At 41.9% G+C, this 23,646-nt stretch overlaps 1 protein-coding gene across 1 annotated transcript in view; it reads right to left on the reverse strand.

Annotated features, from left to right (window-relative positions):
• Positions 1-10,089: 10,089 nt before the first annotated feature.
• The window catches only part of PREP (prolyl endopeptidase), a gene marked incomplete at both ends in the record, with an annotated part of 120,774 nt that continues 107,217 nt past the window's right edge, over positions 10,090-23,646 (reverse strand). Inside the window, 5 exons of the mRNA XM_080699812.1 lie at positions 10,090-10,384; positions 14,380-14,536; positions 16,854-16,985; positions 20,403-20,497; positions 23,477-23,613. Coding sequence (XP_080555938.1) covers positions 10,090-10,384; positions 14,380-14,536; positions 16,854-16,985; positions 20,403-20,497; positions 23,477-23,613 — 816 coding nt within the window. The remainder of the gene's footprint in view (positions 10,385-14,379; positions 14,537-16,853; positions 16,986-20,402; positions 20,498-23,476; positions 23,614-23,646) is intronic.

Here is a 23,646-nt window from a genome sequence, read left to right on the forward strand (position 1 = left end):
GCCCCTGAGGCAAGGCGGTGTCTGGCAGCGGCTCTTGAAGCAGCTTGGTTTCTGGGGGTGGGGGAGGCTCAATGTGAGCTCCTGCTTTGGAGCAGAGCTGTCAGCTCTCCAGCTGGATTTAAAGCATATGAGGCCTGGGGTTGCTGGCATTTTCCCTCTTACCTTTTCCCGGCATCTGCACTCCCAGCCCTATCAGCGAGCCTGGGTTGATGTTGAGATTTCTTCTGTTCTGGCAGTTTTAACAACAACCTGGTCAGCCTCACAGGTGTTAGGTGCTGAGTAGGTACAGTGTCTTTAAAACATCCTGTAATATCTGTTGTATTCATTCAACATTCATATTTTGGCAAATATTAGAAGTCCTCTCCGCCTCCACTTCCATGTGGCAGTTTCTCACAAAACTAAATGTATTCTTGCCATATGATCCAGGATGGGGTCATTTGGTATTTACTCCAAACAGCTGAAAACTTATCTTCACACAAAAGTCTAAACATGAAGGATTATAGCCATTTTATTCATATTTGCCCCAAACTTGGGGCAAAACCAAGATGCCCTTCTGCAAGAGCATAAACTGTAGTACATCCGAAGAGTGAGATATTATTCAGCACTAAAAAAAAAAAGAGCCGTGAAAAGACACAGAGAAAACTTAAATGATATTAATAAGTAAAATAAATCAATGTGAAAAAGGTACATTCTCTATAATTCCAACTATGACATTCTGGGAAAAGGAGAAACTATGAAGAGAGTAATAAGATCAGTGGTTGCCAAGGGGCAAGGATGAATAGGTGGAGCACAGGAGTACTTATAAGGCAGTGAAAATAGTGTGAGGATTGTATGATAGGTACGTGCCATTGTAAATTTGTTTAAACCCATAGAATGTACAACACAAGTGTGGACCACAGTGCAAGCTCTGGATCTTGGGTGATGATGTGTCATCATTTGCAGCAAATACATCACTGTGTGTGTGGGGGGGGGGTAGTTGATGATGGAAGGGGACAGGCAAGCGTGGGGGCCGGTGGTATATATGGGAGATCTCTCTATCTTCTTTCCAGTTTTGCTTTGAACCTAAAACTACCTTTTAAAATAACAAAGGAGGAAATAGTGGAGTTACCTATAGGCCTGAGGAAGATGGACATTCTACAGTGGTTCCCACTCGGCAGAGGAGTTTGGGGAATTGCATGGTTATGACATATACTGTAGTTTCTAGCATATGCTATCACAGACCAGTATATGTGGCGACCCACCCGTTGGCTCTTCTGTCACTGCCAGCATTTCCTCAAGATACCCAGCTGCAAAACCTGCAAGAACAGAAGCGGAGACAGGGGATGTACCGCCCATAAACAGCTATGGTTAAACACCGCTCCTCTTATTTTGTTGAAATTTTTGTTAGATTTAATGAAATAATTGTTCACATCGTATATTTAATCTGAACTTTATGTACGTAAACATATCGAAATCAACCACTAAGCCAAGCAAGGAAAGGAGGGATGGGGAGGGAATGGGGTGGGAATTGGGTAGGGGTTAAATCAGTGATGTGTACGTGTATGTACACACAAGTTTTTTACCCCAATATGATGTATGCATATAATGCGCCAATAAAAAAATAAAATAATAATTAAATTTCATTGGTGGTAAAAAGTATTTTGCCATATTAGAAATGAGGCTGCTGGGTATGGTGGCACACGCTTATAATCCTAGTACTTGGGAGGCTGAGACAGGAGGATCACAGGTTCAAGGCCAGCCTCAACTACTTAGTGAGGCTCTCTGCAACTTAGTAAGGACAGATTTCAAAATAAAGAATAAAGGGCTGGGCGTGGTGGCGCACGCTTGTAATCCCCACGCTTGGGAGGCAGAGACAGGAGGATTGCGCAGGTTCGAGGCCAGCCACGCTGGCGTAAGAGACCCTGTTTCAAAAATATAAAATAGGTCTGGGAGTATAGCCCAGAGATAGAAGGGCTTCCAGGAACCCCAGTAGCACCAAAAAAAAAAAAAAAAAAAAAAAAGAATAAAAAATAGGCTGGGGGTGTAGCTCAGAGGTAGAATGCCCCTGGGTTCAATCCCCAGTTCCACACACACGCACACACAAAAAAGAAAGAAAAGAAAAAAAGAAATGAAGCTAAGAGTTACGGTGGCAGTTATGTTGGGTCCTTTCTAAGTCTGACGTAGGGATTTTAGAATGTCTCGACCCCTACAGAAGCACAACGAGCTCGACAGAAATAGACACTTGCTTACATTCTGGGAATTGCTTAGGTTTTATTTCAATTTGTAAATATTGGGGCTAAGAAGACATTTAGCAGATGTGGACTGGCTGTGTTTGTCTTTCAAACCTTGGGAGACAGTACAATGTGTTTCTGTATGACACAGTCATGCCTCCTGCCCTGCTGAGAGCCTGCACTTGGGAAATGCTTTTGGTGGACAATGGCTAGTGGTTGGGATCTTTTAAAATATACTTCTATTGGTACATTGTAATCACACATCATAATGAAGTTCAGAGTGGTGGAGACATACATGCACATAGCACTTGGTGAGCTTTCCTCTGAGTGGTTGAGATCTTCAGGGTAAAAGAAATTTATATCACAGTCCCAGAAAGGGCTGTATCTATATGGCTAGGGAGTTAGATTTAATGAGCTTTAGGAAGTAAAATGATATTGTTAAGTAAGAAAAAAATAACATCCTTGTAACAGGCACAAATTCAACAGAAGCTAAATATGCCAAAGCTTTGTTTAGCTGACTCCTCCCCCCATAGTGCTGGGGATAAGACCAGGGCCTTGCACATGCCAGGGAAGATCTCTACCACCGAGCCGTACCCCCGACCCCTAGCTGATTTTTAATAAAACCTTTAGTATAATGTAATTACTAAATTTAAATACATTTGCAAATCATAATAGGATTGCAACATTTTAGCAAGTTGGAGAATGGAGAAAACAATTTCATAATTTCTCTAAGAACCAACATCATTTTGGGTATTTGAAATCGGCAATTTTTTAGCTGCCCCCATGGGAATCCCCTGGGAAACTTATTAAAGTGAAGACCCTGGGTTCTTCCCACTGAATTGGAATCTCTGTGGGTACTGCTCCATAGATTTACAGTTTAATCGAGCACCCTGGTGGTTCTGATTTGCAGCTGGGAGATTAATTTGTTAGCTATCCAGGGGATCATTTTACCACCCATCCATCCCACAGGGCCCAGTCTAGGATTTGCTCTAGAGACCATCTTGTCTAAAGGCGGAAGGAAGCTGCTGAGGCTCAAAACAGGAGGCGACCTGATGGCATTTATTTTTTCAAGCTTTGGAGTCGGTGAGGAGAGCGCATTTGATGGGAGCAAGATTTGAAGTTGGGAAGACAAACTAAAAAGCACAATGGCCGAGCGTGGTGGCGCACGCTTGTAATCCCCACGCTTGGGAGGCAGAGACAGGAGGAACGCGCAGGTTCGAAGCTAGCCGCGCTGGCGTAAGAGACCCTGTTTCAAAAATATAAAATAGGCCTGGGAGTATAGCCTGGAGGTAGAAGGGCTTCCAGGAACCCCAGTACCACCCGGAAAAAAAAAAAAGCACAATGAGGAGAGATGTGGATACATTTGAGGCATACTTAGAAGGCAGAATTGTTAGAATTTAATGACAGCTGGATTGAAGAAGGAAAAATCATGACATCTTCCCCGCTCGAGGGGCAGGGTATGGTAAGAACTATTCACTGAGATAGGCACACAGGGACCTTATTTATATACATGTTTTGATATGATTTATCCCAAATGCTTTTTCCAAAAAGTGTTTATGCATTTTAATTTAGACAAAAGATGACTGTCCTTAAATTATAAGGTAATCCTTAAGAGGGAAAAGTAGTGACTTTGTGGTGGAGGAACTGAACAGGTTCTACCTTAATACGATGACCCAAGTTGATATCACCAGGAACAAGACACATTGGCACCATGTGCCCTCTGATCTAAGGCCCTGCAAAGACACAACCTGACCTCTGGGGCTGCTCATCCCCCAAATGCACCTCAGCGTAGTTATAAAGATAACAGCCAGGTGTGGTGGCGCACGCTTGTAATCCCTGCGCTTGGGAGGCGGAGATAGGAGGATCGCGCAGGTTCTAAGCCAGCCGCGCTGTCTTAAGAGACCCTGTTTCCAAATAAAATATAAAATAGGTCTGGGAGCATAGCCCAAAGGTAGAAGGGTTCCACCCCCAGTACTACCACCACCAAAAAAAAAAAAAAAAGAATAAAAAATAGGGCTGGGGAGTATAGCTTGGAGGCAGAATGCCCCTGGGTTTAATCCCTAGTACTGAAGAAAAAAAAAAAAAAGACACCAAACAAATTCAAAATGAGGAATCATGAACATAATAACTGACCAATCTCCACAGATGTCATTAAATGCTAAGGAAAGACAGAGACACTGTCACAGGCTGGGGATGAAAGAGCCAGCTAAGTACAATGCAGACTCTTGGGGTGGAGAATAACAGTGGGAAAATAGGACATGAAAAAAGATGTGTAGGTGAGTGAATACTAATGGAAGATGCCACTATTAGGAGAAGCTGGATATGAACACTTTCTGTACTTTTAAAGTGACTTAATTACAAAGCTTAAAAAATTATAAGCACCATTCATTGTACAACCATGTAAGAATATGAGTAAAAGCGATTCTTTCTAATAATATTCTGCTTCTGGGATAAAATGCAGGCACTTGATACAAGGCATATGAGATATAGCCTGTGTGTGTGGGGATTCATTCTGCTTCCTGCGATTCTAGAAATTCTCCTTCTCCACCAGCCAAGACCAGTTCAGGCTATAAAACCTTTCTCTACCACTTGATCATAGCCCTCAACTCTTGATTAGATCACTCTTGACATTGTGGGATTGCTGGGGATAGACTCCTGGGTGTCAGGGAAGCGTACCTGGGCTGAGATACCGAGAGCAGGAGTAAGAGGCCAAAGTACAGTTGTTAGCAAATGATGAAGTCCCGTCTGGTCATCATACTCTCAAAGACATTTACATTTAGCAGTGGTCTTAGAAGTGGTCTTATAGTCTGATGCAGGACCAGTGTGCGACAAAGTTGGGGAAGGAGGGATTCTGGTTCCAGCACTTTTGGGGGATGAGGATGCAGGGGTGGGGGCCTGTGGAAAAGTGCCAAGCCACAAGGCACAGCCTGTGTCAGCTCCCTGGAATTGAGGGTTATGTTTTAATGCTGACCTTGTTTTCAGGTTAACCTCGGTTAGATTGTCTCTTCCAAGTGGCTAGAAGCGTTTTCCTTTGATATTTACCAAGGTCTTCAGTACTGTGGAACTAGAGATAGTATGTTTTCAATGTCAACTAAAATGTGAATCACTTTCTAAACCTTAAATGTTGCCCTTACTGTATTTGGTTTACAGTTGCCAGGGCTATTCAGCATTAATAACCTCCACAAGTGGCCACTCAGACATTCTCTTGTTTGGTAGATCAAACAAGGACCACCTCTGTGGCGAACCCAGCATTACACGGAGCCTGCTTGCCCCCACTTCCCCCTGTCCAGCTCTGTGCAGCAGGCAGCAGGCAGTGTCTGCAGGAGGCCCTGGCACTGAGGCACTGAGGCCAGCGAGGTAGATGCAGTGTGTATTCTCAGCACAGGTATCAGCAGGCCTGACTTGGTCTCAGTAGAGGCAGAGTGAACCCTATGAAAGGTCTGCTGCTTAAAATAGCCCAGCCTGGAGGATGGCGGTTCACGGACAGCCTCGGCAACTTAGTGAGGCCCTTTGCAACTCAGTGAGACCCTGTTTCAAAATAAATAATGATGATGATGATGATGATAAAGGGTTAGGGATTTAGCTCAGAGGTAGAATGCCCCTGGTTCCATTCCCGGTACCAAGGGGGGAAAAAAAAAAAAGCCCTGCCCTCCTCGCCTTTATCTCATATGCACGCTTCTGTCTCATTTGCTCCCTCTCCTGCCAGTTCGTCTTGGCATTGCAGTTCTCCACGTGGCCGTTCCTGGATGATGCCCATTCAGAGACTTACTGCTCTTTTGTTCTCTTTCACTACCAGAGTTTATTTTGACAACTTTCCTGAAGTACAATTGACATTCCATGAAATTTATCCCTTTCAAGTACATAATTCAATTACTTTAAAAAAAAATTACCAGGTTGTGCAAACATCATTCAGTTTTGGAACATTCTCATCCCCCAGTTAAGATCCTTCATGCCCAATGAATCTCCTTTTCTATCCCTAATGCCATGTACCCATTAACGGACATCCTATTTTTATAGAATTCTCTAGATATTTCATCCAGATGGAATAATACTTTATGGGGTCACTTGCATCTGGCTTCTTTCACTTGGCATGCTTTTGAGGTCCATCCATGAGGCGACATGGTAGGTATTTGTGGATTTCTGCTAGGATCACCCGCAGCTTCTGGGCTGGGCCACGGTTCTCCAACCTGTCCTGCTCCCTGCTCTTCCTCCACAGCCTGGCTGGTTCCCACCTTGGGTTCTGCCCATTGATCCTGCCCCTCAGCCCACACCCTTGCCCATTGTCTCCTCTTTCCATTCAGGTCCAACATTGTTTAAATGTTGCTTTTTCAAAGAGGAGCTCTGACCTCCTTGGCTAAAACGGTATTCTTTGGATGATTCACTTGCCATTTCATGTTTCTTCATAGCTCTTATCTTGTGAATAGACTAACAGTTGAGTGTTTTCCTCTGTTTGGGCTGCTATATCAAAATACCATAAGCTAGGTGGCTTCCGAACAGCAGAAATTTACTTCTGATAATTCTGGAGGTCAGGAAGTCCAAGACTAAGACACTGGCAGATCCTGTATCTGGTGACGGTCAATTTCTTGGTTCACAGATGGCACCCTTCTTGCTGCACCCTTTTATGGTAGAGGGATAAGGGGGTCTCTTGAACTTGTATTACGAGGGCACCAGTCCGATACCTGCGGGACCTGCAGCGTGTGTCCTAATCACCTCAAGCCAACATCTCCTTTCCAACACTTTATGGGTTAGGATTTCAATATGTAAATATTAGAAAGACATAGATACACAGATTCAGGGTCCAGCTGCTAGGGTTACTGTCCTGACTGCCCACTTCCTCGCTGGGAAACCTCGGGCCTTTGCCACATGGAGTAAGGGTAGCATGTGCTTCACTAGGCTGTGTGAGGACAAACACGCACACACGGTGCTTAAAACAGAGTGGCACAGGGTAATTCTCAGCTGGGAAATTTACCCCCATCTTCTCCCTGGAATGCCAGCTCCATGGGGGCAGGACTTTTTCTCTCTGATCTGAAGCCCCTGGAAAATGAATGGATGCAAAACGTGGCTAAATTCATCCAAGCAATTTAATCATTCTTGTTTACAGTCCCTTTGCAGCCTTCCAGCCCGTTCTTGACCCTCCTTTTAGTCTTTGCAACTTGTGGGCATTAGCTGAGTAGCTGTCTCCTCTGCAGACTCCTAAGGCTGCTCACACGGGCTGGTGACAAGCTTCCTCGGTTGAAATTTAGTCTTTTTAAAACTAGTAGCAGCATTTGTGTTCAGCTACCTAAGTTTTGTAAGAGTATTAAGAAACTTGATTAATTGGGAAGTTTATAGTATTCCAGGTATCAAGGCATCCAACATCTTAAATCTAACTTAATCCTAAGGTAACAAATGCTGAATGTTCAGCAAGGTCCCATGACGAGGCAGTCTGACCATGTGTATGACAGGTACAATTTTCACCCCAAAATATCACAGACCAGAATAAAACACAGCACTGGACATAGAGAAAGGTGGCATTAAGTGGAGAAGATAAGAGTTTGGGAGGGCACCTGATCACAAGTCTAAGCTTAAAAAGGATATGTTTAGTTTGTGGGAAGCAGCCGTCTGGTTAAAGTCTAGATAAGAAAATTAGGTTGGAAAATAAAACTTATAATTGGAGGCCAATTATATGGTAGGCACTCATAAACCTACTACTTTACTTTTTTTCTACATCATTATCAAGGTACCAAATGAAAGACTTGGAATCTGGGTCCAGGCCTGACTGGTTCTCTGAAGCTCAGACCTACCAGGTTCCAAAACACAGTGATATCGTCTCACTTCCCACATTGAGGGTGTGCTGTTATCATCCAGGGGAGATTGGGGAACATTAATTAAAATAAGGAGGGCAGTAGAGATGTTGAGTCATTTTTTTTTGGTGAAAAGCCAAATAATTTGGGAATCTATGCACATACTATACTTTTACATTCTACACCGAAGTAGGAGAGCTCATTAAGAAAGTATTGTTGAATTCTGTACAAACTTGAAAATGCTCCCGACTGGGTGGGTACAGCTTGGCTCTCTGCACCTCACATGCTCATGTGGTCTAGGAAAGAGGTCGCCTGTGGCTTTCTTGGATAAATGCATTGTATTGCTTTTGTCTGCCATGTTGGCCAGAGGTCGCTCCGCAGTTAAGTGTTAGCACCTCTTCAGGCAGATGGTGCGGTCATCAGTCTGGTATACACTGTTAGCTAGTGGCATGGTTTTTCTCCTGAGAAGTTATAAGGAATTAAATGTTCAATGGAAGTTGCATTCTGCATAGGAGTATTTAAATTAAGTTATAGAAAATATGATTCTAGAAGAGAAAGTCAATCCTTGTGACCACCTTTTAGTTGTGCTTGCTATGAAGTGATAATGTTTCATAGTAAAGGGCGTGGTCAGCCAGGTGTGGTGGCATACTCCCGTAATCCCAGTACCTGGGAGGCTGAGACAGGAGGATTATAGGTGTGAGGCTAGCAACTTAGTGATACCCTATTTCAAAATAAAATAGGGCTGGAGGTGTTCGCTAAGAGAACACCCCTGGGTTCAATCTTTAGTAACACACACACACACACACACACACACACCCAAAATGTGCATATATGATTTGGAAAATAGGACTTAACTCGCAAAAAGTACAAGTTATTGAAATAATATTTTAAGCTATTTTATATATGGTTAAGATACTTCATATAAAATAATTTTCATATCTTATAAAGACAAAGAAAAAATTATCTTCTTATCTATTAGGTCAGCATGTCCCAAATGGATATCCAAAGAAACACTGTTTTAGGAAATTCTGAAATATATGTCCTAAGTAAGAAGTTTTATGGATAATGTCTGAGGAATGGTAGTTCTCTAAGATTCTTGGGGACTGGGACATTCCAAAATTGTTCCTTTGTAAAGTATGACTACTTATATTTCTAGGAAGAGGTCTATGGAAAATAAATAGCTTGGGAAATGCTGAAATTCTCAATTCAGATAAGGTTGGATAAATACATCTGTTTGGATAATTTACTCATGGGGTCTCTTAGTTTCATATCCTTTGATTTCTAGGAGTACTCTGTAACCAAATCAATATACAGTCAAATGGTGAATAATCTGAATTTTCCAGTCCACAGATTTTTAAAAGGAGGCACCCAAACCCAAAGAGCCCCTGATTAGATCATCTCCTGAGTAGATACTGTTTTAGACAGCTACGCACGCGTGCACACACACACACACACACACACACACACACACACACACACGCGTGCGGAGGCTGGGAGAAATGAGCTTAATTTCTTTATAGTGCAACATCCTGTGATTTGTTTGCAAACTGGTGGCATAAAGGTGAAATGCTTTATCCCCATAGTCAACTGCACACTGAGTGATACCCCTCGATACAAAGGAACCAAAAGTAAAGCCTCCCATTCTTAAATAGCATTTATTAGTATTGCAATGAAGTCTCTTTCATGAGAAGAGCTCTCACATTTATTTAAGGATAGATAAGTTATGGTTAGAGAAGCAAATTTCACTGAGTTGTTATGTATGAGGATGCCCGGCTATGACCCTTAATTCAGCAATCTAGTATTCACAACATGTTTGCTGCCTTTTACCTATTTATTCAAACATGCCTTTTTATTTATTTTTCCCCCTTTTAAAAATATGTGCCTGGACAGGGTGGACAATGAAACATCAAGGGCTTGCTAAAAAGGAGAAGCCTAAAAAAGATAAAATTCCCACAGCAGTTCTGCTCAACTGTATTCTGTGAGCGCAGGAACAAATGCCCGTGTGGGGAAGCGTTATGCCCAGTGGTTTCTTGGTGGGAACGGTATGAAAGCCCTTGAGGTTTTCTGTGGCTGTCAGGAGGGAGCAGGGAATTCCATTACTGAATCCAGTCAATGTTCAGGCACCGCGCTATGAATGCAAACATATCTGAGACTTCTTCTATCACTTTGGCTGTGGGCTTTCCTGCCCCATGGCCTGCTTTGGTGTCCACGTGGATGAGCAGGGGGTTGCTCTGCTTCCGGCTGCGGCCCACGATGTACTGAAGGGTGGCGATGAACTTCAGGGAGTGGAGTGGGACCACACGGTCGTCATGGTCGGCGGTGAGGAGGAGCATGGATGGGTACTGGACGCCATCTGCCTCTGGAAGCCTCACATTGTGCAATGGGGAGTATCTGAAAGGCAAAGGCAGCTGTATGAGGCTGGATGTCGAGAGCAGGGTGTGTGGCAGGCTAGTCAAGAGTACCAGTGTGGCATGGGAATCTCTGTGGTATATCAGCTGGAATGGTAGGGATCTGTACGGCCCCTCAAAGCTCATGTGTTAAAGGCTTGGCCCAGGGTAGCAGTGCTTAGAGGCGAGGCTTTGGGAGCTGATTGGGTCATGTGGATGAATTTACTGGGTGGTGATGGAAACTGCAGGCAGATGAGGCATGGGTGGAAGAAGTGGGTCACTGGGCGTGTGCCCATGGGGACTATATCTTGTTCTTAATGTCTCCCTCCCTTTCTTCTACCTTCCATGAGCTGAGTAGTTTTCGTCCACCATCTCCTCCTGCCATGGAGCCAGCCAACCATGAATTGATGAATTGAAACATTTTAACGTTTTTTGTATCAGGAATTTTTGCCACTGTGAGGAGGAGCTGGCTAACACACCAGCCTGCCTTCACTAGCAAGGAGGACTGCAGTTAACTATACACGAGGGACCGCAGCAATCTACACCTGAATTGTCACTTAGGCTGTGACTGGCCAGGGCTACTGGAAACCATGTCATTTATTTGGCTTCAATTTTGGAGGACTGCATAAAAAAGAAACTCACAAGGCTGTTAAAGTAACCCATACTATATACATACTATATACACATTTACTGTCTAGAGTAGAATATCTGCATATCCTCTAGACTTCTTCACTGCTATATAGCTGTACCACAACTGTTTTGTTTTTTTAAACCAAAGTGTGTTAATCTAGATATTTATCTTTTGTTGAAGAATTTGAAAGCCAGTGTACAGAATTTTTCTGCCTCTTTACTATCTATAAAGCCATTACTCCAGGCTCAGTTTCGGAATCTTAGGAAGATCACTGTGTCTTCTGTGGGAACTAGATTCTGGCCTACAAACCAAGGCACCTGGAGTGGGTTCCTGAACCTTTTGTTTAGCAGAAATAAAACTGCCTTTGACAATGGAAAGTTAGTGGAGGGGTACCCTTTAAGTACAAGGTAAGACAGAAAGGCGTTTTAAGAATAAAAATGTTAGGTGTGGTGAAACATGCTTGTAATCCCAGTACTTGGCAGGCTAAAATAGGAAGACCACAGGTTTGAAGCCAGCCTCAGCTACTTAGTGAGACCCTGTATCAAAGTAAAGAATAAAAAAAGCCTGGCGTGGTAGCACACGCTTGTAATCCCAGCATGTGTAAGGCTGAGATAGGAGGATCATGGTTCGTGGACAGTCTCAGCTACTTAGTGAGGCCCTTTCAACTCAGAGAGACCTTGTTTCAAAATAAAGAATAAGAGCCGGGCGTGGTGGCACATGCTTGTTGTAATCCCAGCATTTAGGAGGCTGAAACAGGAGGATCCGGGTTCACAGCCAGTCTCAGCTACTTAGTGAGGCCCTTTGCAACTCAGTGAGACCCTGTTTCAAAGAAAAAATAAGCCGGGCGTGGTGGCACACGCTTATAATCCCCACGCTTGGGAGGTGAAGACAGGAGGATCGCGCTGGTTTGGAGCCAGCCTTGCTGGCTTAAGAGACCCTGTTTCTAAATTTAAAAATAGGTCTGGGAGTGTAGCCTGGAGGTAGAAGGGCTTCCAGGAACCCCAGTACCACCACAACCAAAAAAAAAAAAATAGGGCTGAAAGTGTCACTCAGAGGTAGAATGCCTCTGGGTTCCATTCCAGTTCCAAAAAAAAGTAAAGAATAAGAAATAGATAGGGCTGGGGTACAGCTCGGAGGTAGAACACCCTGGGGCTCAATTTCCAGTACCATACACACACACACAAAATATACATATATAAAAATATTGAATTGGACAGTGATTGATAATAACTAAATTAGAGAAGTAACTATATTTTTTCCTTATACTTTACCCAATATGAGTGTAATCAACTGTTTTAGTAGGTCTTATTTTGAAAAGCAAATAGTGAAAACACTAAAAATTTTGCTGAGTTCACCTAGTCAAGGCTAGACCATGGGTGACTGGGTTTGGCTGTACCTAAGATGGGGATGCAATGGACCTATTTTCTGACCAAACCCCCTTTGCTCCACATAAGGGTTAGTTCTATGGGGTAAAAAGCATAGATAATTCTATTAAAATAAAGCCCCACAGCCCCCTGGGAAGTCACAGGCAACACTGAAGATATGAAAGAAGTTCTGTAGAAAGAACAATCATATAGAGCCAGGCGTGATGGCGCACGCTTGTAATCCCAGCATTCGGGAGGCTGAGACAGGAGGATGGCGGTTTGCAGACAGCCTCAGCTACTTAGTGAGGCCCTCTGCAACTTAGTGAGAGCCTGTTTCAAAATAAAGAATAAAATATAGGGCAGGGGGTGTAGCTTGGAGGTCAAATGCCCCTAAGTTCCATCCCTAGTCCCTCAAAAAAAAAAAAAAAATCATTTAGGTTTTATTTATCACAGCCTTTCCCAGACTCAGAGGTCTCCTTTTACTATTCGGATGTGAGACACCATCCAGGGGATATACTCCAGGGTTCCCTGTACAATCCTGTAGCTGATGTGTGGATGTGCGGGGCTGAGCTGTAAAAAGCTTAGTTGCTGGCATTAGGTAAAAGGAAAACATAGCCCTATCGGAGTAAAATCAGAAAAAGGAAATCTGGGGTAAGATTATCACAGAGAAAAAAGTACTTAGAACTTATTTTGGAAGTATTTTGTGGCCTTTGAGATAAGAAACTCAGGATTCCCAAAGGAGTTTAAATAGGACTTATTCTCCTAGGCACATAACTGTCTCTAATTTTAACTATAGCTTCTTTGGATACAGAACTTTTGTCTGTGTGTCATGACATGAGGCCAGCTGAGTTTTTAAAAGTAACAGCATTCAGGGCTGGGATGTAGCTTAGTGGCAAAGCACTTGCCTGGCAAGTGTACCATCCTGTGTTGGATCCCCAGCCCAAAATGACAAAAAAAAAAAAAAAAAAAAAGAGCCCCTTTAAAAAAGTAACAGCATTCAGAACTTTTTCCCCTTTAGAGAACAGAATTTAGTGATTTCAGAATAAATTTCTAAGTGATAACCATAAAAAACAAATAAAAATTTGACAAATTAAAAGCAATTTTTACCAAAATTTATAGTGTTCTGAGAAGACTGGGATGGGAAACAGGCCCCTTGGGCCAGTCTCAGAGCTGTTCCTAAGTAATGCTGATAAATAATCCAGAAACTCTTCCATGTGGGAAGTAAAGAGGCACAGAGAAAGGTTAAAGGCTTGTCATTTACACGGTGTTCTCACCATAGAGGCTGAAGGATATGAAGGAAGGAAGCTGTACAATGTTGAAGTAATGCAACCTGTAGTTTCAAATATACGTGGTTATGCAGAGAGCCCAAAATAACTTCAATTGTACTTGCATATGTTCCTCTTTTATTTTCTTATTTGCTGATTTAGAAAAGGAATTCGCATTGTGTTGCTAGTTGGCATCATGATTCCCTTTTGTACTAGTTTCTGATTTCTGCAGTAACAAACTAACACCACTGTAGGAGATTAGTAACAGACTTAAGAGTTCATGGATATGTAAGTCAGCAGCCTGAGTTGGCTCTGCTGGGCTCTTAACTCTTGGGGGAAAAAGATCTACTTCTAGGCTCAGTTTGTTTGGTGTGGCTGTAGGATTTGTTTTGTTGTTGTTGTTGTATGTTGATCAGGGGTCGTTCACAGGTTCTAGAGGCCCCTTGCCTCCTCTGCAAAGACCTTTCACAATAGTACCTAGATTAATGTTTGACCAAATAACCAACACAGTAATTGAGGAGGGCCGTCTGTACATTTCTACCTATCACATCTTTGATGTCTGCTGTTTTTGTTAAAGGCCAAGTTAAAACAAGACAGAAAGGCATTCACATCTTCTCTATTTTTGTAATAAATTAAAACACAATGAAGGGAACAAAGCATGGAACAATATTTCTAATGCACAATATTATGATTTTAAATAATCAACAGCATCTATAGATCAACATCAATCAAAACTTACTTGACAAGCCATTCAAAGTGTTGTTTGCTGTCCGAGCACCCATAATCAGTGGTCCAGGCATGCCCGATGGTGTATTTATGGAACTTCAGCATGTCCATTACTCCAACTTGGGCAATAACACAACCAAAGAGGTCAGGACGTTGATTTGCACAAGTGGCTAAAAACCAGGATAGAAAAAAAAAAAAAAAAGCAAGGCAGACTATTACTAAACATCTGAATAAATGCGACCAAAACAACACTCACAAGTTTTTCCAATCCTGGCTGTGTCTATCCTTAGAGCATAGGGAGAAGCCATCAGAAGTTGCCCCCTCTCCAGCTTCCAGTAGGTCTGAGAGGGGGGACGGTGAAAAAGCTTCTCAATCATAGAGCTTTACCCGCCACACTGAATCTCAATAGGGGACTCACTTGAAAACCTTGAGGTCTATCTGTAGAACCTCTGCTCTCCTCTCCTCTCATGGGTGATGTGGAGGTTAAGGAACTTGTTTAGAATCATAGAACCAGCCCAAGGCAGAACAAAGTCTGCAATATAGTTCAGAGCGCTAACTGATATTGGCACATCTTCTTGTCCTGGTTTTCAAATTATTTTTTGTACACTTAAATATTTTTTATTGAATTTTTTCCATGTACCTGGCACTAGGCCAGGTATCAATTAATAAATACATCTAATTTAATGGGAACAATAAAGTATGGCAGTCACTATTGTTGATAAAGTCCAGGTCATAGATGTGGGGTGTAAGGCTACTTAACTCGGGGTAGAGCAGTCAGGGAGGCTGTGAGAGGAAGTGACATCAGACCTGGCCTCACTAGGAGTGAATCAAAGCATCTGGACTGCTGCCTTTAGCAAAGAATAGTTCCACCCACATTCCAATTTTGACACTTAATGGTACTGAATCCTGAGCGCTACCCTTGAAAAGTCTAATTTCCTTATTTGGGGACAGGAGATGTAGGAATCTGAACTTCTAATAAACCTCCCAGCATCTTAGTGGGGACAATTCCACTGCTGTGGGTCCCGAAAGGGTCTTGGTTTATTAACAAGTATAAACCAATTCCTCAACATGAAACTCCAAAAACATAATGGAGTTACTGTGTGAACTGGTAAATTACAACATAATTCTTAACTATTGAAATCAGCAATGTCTTTTCCCAGTAAATCTTGGATTTGCTCTTTGTGCTTTCTCTTATACTGTGTATATATTCCTTATGCAAATTCAAAATATATCCAGAATATGTCCATTTCCTACCTCTTCCAGTACCACTTTCTGGGTCCAAGCCATTATGGTTTCTTTCTCTGAACTGGTCTGCATTTCTACTCCCTCCTCCCCGCCTGTCTACTCTAGTACTTCTCTGCTCAAAACTCCCCGAAGACTTGCTGTTTCTCACAGAGTGAAGCAGGTCCTCTAAAGTGGGTTCCAGGTTCTACCTGGGTTAGTCTCCCAACACCGTCCCTCCCCGCTTGCCCCTGAACACCCACGCTGGCCTCAGGGCTGTGCTTTATGTCTGCCTCCTCCCACGAGGAATGAAAGCCCCAGGGAGGTAGAGAGGTTGTGATATGCTGGGTATCTGAAAAAATGCTTGGCACTTCTAGGGGTCTGATAAGTATTTGTTGAATTAATGGGCCAAATTTGTTATTTAAGAATTTTATCAATATCCTTTCCAAATTTAAATAATTTTGGACAGCAACATTTTTACCCCCATGGAAATTTTTCTTTGATTTATGTTATTGGGGTTAAACCCAGGGCCTTGTGAATGTTGGGCAAGTGCTGGACCCCTGAGCTACATCCCCAGCCTGGAAATGTTTTTAAAAGACTATGTTATACTGGGGAAGAAAGTAAAAGAGCAAGAATTAAGATTTTGAAATAGCCAGGAAGGTTCTATGACCCCCCCTCCCATAGTAAAATGAAAAACCTGGAAACTGTTCTATGTCCATGTATTTGAGTATCTAGGTGCTATTCACACCTGTACATGGCCCCTCACATCCTAAATGCCAGTGACAAGCAAAGTCTAGCCCTTCTATACATATTCAGGAGAAGGTTAAATTCTACTGAGAGGACAAAGTAAAATTTCATTAACCACCAAAAGTAGAAATAGCTATTTAGAGGCAGAACCACCCAGAAGTTAAAAGAGCAGAATCCAAAGTCATAGGCTATTCAAGCTCTCAGTCCATCTCCTGCCATATGTGGACAATTATAGTAACCTTATCTCAAGGTCTATGGATCCAGTCTGTGGGGGAGAAGACCTCAGAAGAGAGCAGGGGACAGCTTCTCATGCCAGCATGAGTTAAGTCAGTAAGATGTGGGTTCGGCTGTCTCTTTGCATGTTGTTTATCAGATGCCTAAATATAAATGGGTTTTGCTTTCTCTGGACCACAGCTCCTATCTCTAAACTCTTAAGCAAATTGGAGCTGTCTATGAACAGAGAATCTGAAACCTCACCGGGTCAGCTAGTAGGAACAATGAATAAAATCCAGTTCTCACCCACTAAGAGGCCTCCATTTGAACCTCCGTTAATCGTCAGCCTCTTGGGAGACGTGTAACCTTCCTTGATCAGGTATTCCGCGGCACACTGAAAGTCATCAAAGCAGTTTTGTTTGTTGGCTAAGATACCACCTGCAAGGTGTCAAAATGAAAAACAATTAACAAAACACAAAAAAGAAGTTTAACCTAAGTGGAATCCAAATGACAATAGGCGTAGTTGCAACTATCGATTAACTTAAACTAAATTTGATTGTTATGGAGATCCATCACCAATACCACAATTGCTAGCCCATATGGTGAATCTGTGTTTTATTAAAGTCCCCTAGAACTTAAAAGGCAAGTGCCCCAGAGAAAACAATTGATCCATTATGTGAGAAAAGCAGGGCATTAAAAAAAAAAAAAAAAAACTATTTTGGAGAAGCTGAACACAAAAAATTAAACACACTCTCCCGTGGCGCTCAGCCCCAGAGTCCTACCCAGCACAAGCTGGCAGTGAGTGCTGTGTGTTTCCCTCTCTGCAGAGCCTGATGTGGGTCAGTGGTGACCCATTTTGCCCTGGGTTACTAATTTAAAGGAGAAGGAACTGGGTGCTGAGGTAGTACCTCAGCAGGGCACACTGGGGTTTCTCCATTCTTGAATGAAAGGATACCTCAAACATCTCCCCTGGGAATCTGAGCTTCATCATCTATAAGTCATTCTAATGTATAAGACCCAAAAAAGTAAAGAAACATCTACAGGGCAATATCTATTGTAAAGGGCAAAAGCCAAAGGCATGTCCTCAAAAGAATAGCTGTCTGGAAAAACTGCCTCTAAAATGAACAAAGAGCAGAAACAGATCTAATTAGATAGCTGAGATTAACCACTTTTGCAGAAATTCAATTAAAGATAGAGCAGTGCTGCTGAAGTAATTTTTTCATCTCAAAACAAATGTTATTAACATTTTAATAAGAAATTATCAATGAATTAGAACAGCTAGGGTTCCTTGGTTTCCAGAGGAAAAAAATCACTTAGGGGACATAACTATATTTTTTAAAATTTAAACTCAAGGAACAGAAGGGAGTTTATATTTATCGATGTTCCATACACTAGGCTATAACTGGAAAAGGTCAATTTCTGGTCCTTCCACTGCCTAATGCTTGAGGAAGTTTGTAAATCAATCAAGCACATTCAGTCTGCTTTAAGCCTTTGTCAAGCTCCAACCTGCCTGCTGCCAAGGCTTTGGACAATAAGTTGGTTCTAGTTAATAAAACATGGAAAAATGGGAGCTAAGGGCATCTTTCCGGTGAGAACATGGAGGGCTTGTGATGGCTTAATGGAGGAGAATCCAGTTCTTTTAGGAGGGAGACAGCATGTGTGTGAGTGCAGAACTGCATACAGCTTAATTAGGAAATCGGTGAGTCAAACAGTCCAGGCTTACTATATATTTATTTGATTTGGGATATAAATAAAATAAATATATAGTATGTAGAAATTTTATGCTTATTCTTTTATTAGCAGTCTTCATATCACAGTATGACTTCAACATAATTAAGCTCTACTACCAGGTCAGTATTGCCAAGACATCTTGCTGCCTCGGCATCTATGTGTTGAGACCCCACTCCACATAGTTAATCGGCAAAAAAGCCCCGAGGAGGAGGTATCGTCTCTGGCCAAAGTACCCCCCACTTTTAGATACCCTTCACTATTATTCCTTTTAACTTTCTACACGAATTGCTCCAGTGATGTGAAATCATGACTATAAAAAGAAACTGAGTCCGTGGAAATAAACTCTCTAATAATTTGTCTAAACGTCCTTGGCTCTGCTCAACAGTGATGAAAAGACTGGCCAGAATTCAGGTACTGTGATAAGCACCCCAGCTGCAGCAATCACAAATGGCCTCCGACCTTCATCACTATCCATTAACTCCGGCAAAGTAGCTCAGTTCAAAGTAACTGTTTACCCTTGAAATCCTGCCTAGAGACAGAGAAAAACCTCATGTGTAACCTTAAAGCAATTTAGTTGATAAACAACTTAGCTGCCCAAATACAATAGACCCAAAGAAAAAGACTGTTGACTGAACGCATAGTTAGAATTGAATATGACAAAATAAAGGACAGACGTTCTAAATATATATGTATGAAGGAAAGGAAATACCGTAAGAGTAAGAAAAGCATTTTTGTATGAAGAAGAGCTTATCATAAGAAAGTCCCAACTGGGAAAGGAAGAAATTAGAAAGTTAGAAGCAGGCTGCAGAGAGTTTGTGACAGGGAAGTGGATTATTAAAGATGAGTAGGCTTTTAATAGGCTTGTTGTCTAAAGAAGAGTGCTTAGCAGTTAAGGAAATACATCTGACAATTAGAACTAAGAACCTTGTGGTGTTGTTTGTGGTATTTTGTCTGCCAAACTGTGTTGTAAGTATGCTTAAGCTTTCAGACTTAGAAGATAAGGTACCAACACCTGAAGAAACTCCATCACATCCACCTGAATCACCACATTTCCCCACACTTGCTATATGAACTGAGCCCAAAAAGATGGAAAAGTTAAAGAAGATTCCCCGAGAAGCTCCCAAGCCTTGACTATTCTGGGAGGCTGCCACCTGGAACTGCTTATCTGCAAGACCTTGGAGAGGAACAGGAGTTAATTCTTCGAGGGCCAACAGCCAGCTGAAAGACACCCACCCCCCCTTTTTCTTAACTTTACTGGTAAAGGGTATAAATTTCTTGGGGTTTTTGTAATAAAGTGTCATTGGCTCAAGAAGCCTTTGTCCACCTCAGGCTCTTTCCAAAGCGTCGTCATTTAGGGACCTAAAGAAAATTTAGTCCCTAAAGGGAAAGAATCGCTGCAGATAAGATTCTGTAGTACTTCACCTGCCTTTTGCCCCATCTTTCTGAGGATTTGACCGGGAGCGGACAATAACGACCCGACTGAGATTAGTCTGCAACACAGTATCATACAGTAAGTTCTATGTAGTTTCAAATCCAACGATAACTGATTGTGTCTGGGGATAACACTCAACTGTTGACCCAGTGATGGTGGGCAGGACAGGAGCCTTGTGTTGATTAGAACTCGCTCTTGCTGAGATGCTCCAGGAGGTGGGTGTCTGACATCAGCCCTTGGGATGTGTGCGAGATATCCAGGAGTCAGCCCTGGCCCTTTTCTGCATGTTGGTACCTAACAGGCACTTACAAAGATCTTTTTACAGATGCATCCTTCTCTTTGTTGACCTGATTTGATGTGGAAAACCAGAGCCTTAGGAGGTTGGAGAAGAGCAAGTGAATATCCAGATTTGAGGGTCTGAGTAGGGTTTCACAAGAATGCTTCTGAAAAATGTGCTTTATCATGAAGTACAAAGGAAAATAAGATGTGAACAGTGGGAGATTTTTTTTTTTTTTTTTTTTTTTTAGGGGAGAAGGAAGGGTGTTGATGATGTGTTTGAAAATATCCTTATTTTCACCTGTCTACTCCAATCGCCTTTTTGCTTATCTCCCACTCAGCTCAAACAGGAATGATTGGCACAATCTGAGCTTTGACGATGCTGGACTTGGGTTTCTGCAGGGAAAACACCTCACCTTTATGCCATGTCTCTCCGTATTCACCACCGCCTCTGATGTTGGCCACTGCAAGGACACCACCCATGTGTCTCACAAAGATGAGCCTGGACACACTGAGAAACAGTGAAGACAGTTAGCTCTCCCTCCATCGGAAAAGAGCAAATGTATCCCGGAGAATGTGCAAAACAGCATCTAAATATGAGTCCAAATTTTCTATACTACTTGATTACAGTGAAAAATAGATAACTTGTGATTTACCTGTAAAGCTTCTATGTTTTCATAAGCATTTGGTATGTCTCACTTTCTTTTTTCTTTTCTTTTTTTTTTTTTTTGGTGGTACTGGGGTTCCTGGAAGCCCTTCTACCTCCGGGCTACACTCCCAGACCTATTTTTACATTTTTATTTGGAAATAGGGTCTCCTAAGCCAGCGCGCGCGGCTAGCTTCGAACCTGTGCGATCCTCCTGTCTCTGACTCCCAAGTGTGGGGATTACAAGCATGCGCCACCACGCCCGGCTCTCACTTTCTATATTGGTAAATAGTTCACTATGCACTTAATTCATAATGCAGACAGAGAAGAAAACCAGAGGCCCATATTTCACACTGAATCTATCTTTGAAACAACTATCTTGGCAAACAAAACACCACCAGCCTAGGCAAGAATTGTGGGGGGCTCATATGTGCACCTGGCAGTGGCCATTTCCCTGCATTCTTTTGGTAACATTGTCCAAATTGTTAAAATTGGAAGAAAACTCTTTCTGGAACATGGATTTAAAACATGGTTTTCAGTTCTAAAGAAATTTATATGTTAAACACATAGACAACAACACAGAATGTAAGAAAGTAGAAGAGACCCAGGACACAGACTAGAAAATAAGAACAGTTATCAGGGCTAGACAGTATTTTCTAGAAATAAATGGAAGAAATTATATCACAAAGCTTCTAGGAAGAAGAGTTAAGTCCTTCAGATTTTGTTTTTTCCCTTCTCTTTTTACTGTGGCACTAAAAGTATGGAATGGCATTTACTTTTCTACTTGTTACTTTTGCTTTGAGAACCATTTCTGAGAATTTTACAGTTCTTCTGTTCAGTAAGAGGGAGGGGATAAGGGCTTCTGGTTGTCAAGGATGAAGAGGAATGACAACCAGTAGAGTTGGGTAGATACAATCAGGCAACCATGCCCAAGTGGACAAAGTGATTTTCAATCACATTGTCTTCTACCTTTTCAAGTATCTCTGATGATCTCTCCTAAAACTATTATATCTACTTGGTTCTGGGATGAAATGGTCTGGGTCTCATTTCTTGCTTCCTAGCCCAGAAGTTTCGCAAGTATTCCCTGTTTAAATGAACAAAGGCCAGTGCTTTCAGCTCTTGTAAGGGGTATAGTAGCTATTAGCCTGTATTAGGGGACCAGTGGGTTCAGAACCCTGGGGGACCAGGGTAATGGGGCTTAGGATGCAGGATGCTCACTGGCTGCTGGATGAAGATCATGTTAGTACCCTCCACTCAGGCATCACTCTGACTTGAAAATAAAGCCTGCACTTTCACCACTTTGAGTGATATAGTGGCAATACTGATACATTTTCTTCTTTATTGTAAAGATTAAGCTACTCTAATGAGCTAACACCTACTGGTTTATATATTTAGACTGATCTCAGAATAAATATGGCATACAATTTGGATATCTATGCATATCCAAAGATTCGGATGTGCTAACGTGATACCAAATTTCACTGCCTGGGATGTCTGAAAGCGGCTCTCTCAAGTGGAGTGCAGGCTGTGCCAGGGCATGGCACCGTCAGGGTAGAGTGCATGAACAGAAGCTGTAATGGCACTCTTCTAGAGCCCCTTTGGTTCAGTCATATGATGATGCCATCACAAAAATCTGTGTCAAGAAGTACTGTTCTCCATCAATTTTTCAGAAACCTCTATGATTTCCTAACAAATGGATAAATCTAACTCCTTAGAACCAGATGTCTAAGAAACTCTATAATTTGGTTACCATGTTTCATACCTTATTACATCTAAAATAATGAGCTACTGCAGTTACTGAGTGCCCAAAACAAAGTAATTGCTTTATGTGTTTAACTTTGGTTGAATCTGTTCCCAATTTATGTCCTTGCAATCACCAAATCCACAGATCTCTTCTCAAATCCAAAAGATCCTGAATGAATCTGTAAATCAGATTCCATATGAAGCTCTGTTTAGAAGCTGGCTTAAAGCTGGTGTTGCGTGTAGGAAACTAGGTTTTTATTAAAAATGCTCAAAGCAAATTCCATTTTATAGTAGGAATGGGATATTAAAATCAGGTTTGGTGCTCGCTTCGGCAGCACATATACTAAAATTGGAACGATACAGAGAAGATTAGCATGGCCCCTGCGCAAGGATGACACGCAAATTCGTGAAGCGTTCCATATTTAAAAAAAAAAAAAAAAGACAAAAAAAAATAAAATCAGGTTTGCAAAAAACTGATAGAAACTATATAAACAATGGCAAAATATAAATGTAGATTCTTCTTCTTGAACTTATCTGGGAAATAATCATAGAAACTATGAGCAGAGTGAGCAGTTTAAAATAAAGTAATAGAATATTCAGAAAATATATGGCTGGATTTTCAAGACAGTCATATTAAGCCTCTGTGCTGGTAAAAAAAAAAAAGTACAATCATTAGTTAAAAAAATCATTCCCTTTGAAGAGAATGCTGAGGGTAGTGAGGTGGTAACAAAAGACAAATGACAAAGAAAGGAGCTGCCATTCTTCAAGACCTCAACTGACACTACCCTACTGTTTCCACGATATATTAGCCTCTGGATCTAGTTCTCAACCTTCCACTGAAAACATTAAAACAAGACAAGATCAGCTTGCCATTGCATTTCCTGCAATTGCTGAGCAAAAATTCAAGTAGGTAATGCATAATCTTGTCCTACTATAAAACGTGTGTGTGTGTGTGTGTGTGTGTGTGTGTGTATGTCATATACATTATAATATATACAGTGTTTATAAACACACACACACACACACACACACACGCATGCACACACCAGTCTCTGGTTCCTTTCTACTAAGTGGAGAAGATCCAAGAGTGTCTGCACTTACCTGTAGTTGGGTGTGATAGATATGTTGAAGCCGCCATAGCCATATAAGAAAGCAGGATGAGAGCCATCCAATTTTATGCCTTTTTTATGCACAATGAACATTGGAATCTTTGTACCATCCTTGCTAGGGTAGAAAATCTAGAACAAAAGAAAGCAGAATATACAGATTTA

Source organism: Muscardinus avellanarius, assembly GCF_963383645.1.
Source record: "Muscardinus avellanarius genome assembly, chromosome: 8".
NCBI lineage: Eukaryota > Metazoa > Chordata > Mammalia > Rodentia > Gliridae > Muscardinus > Muscardinus avellanarius.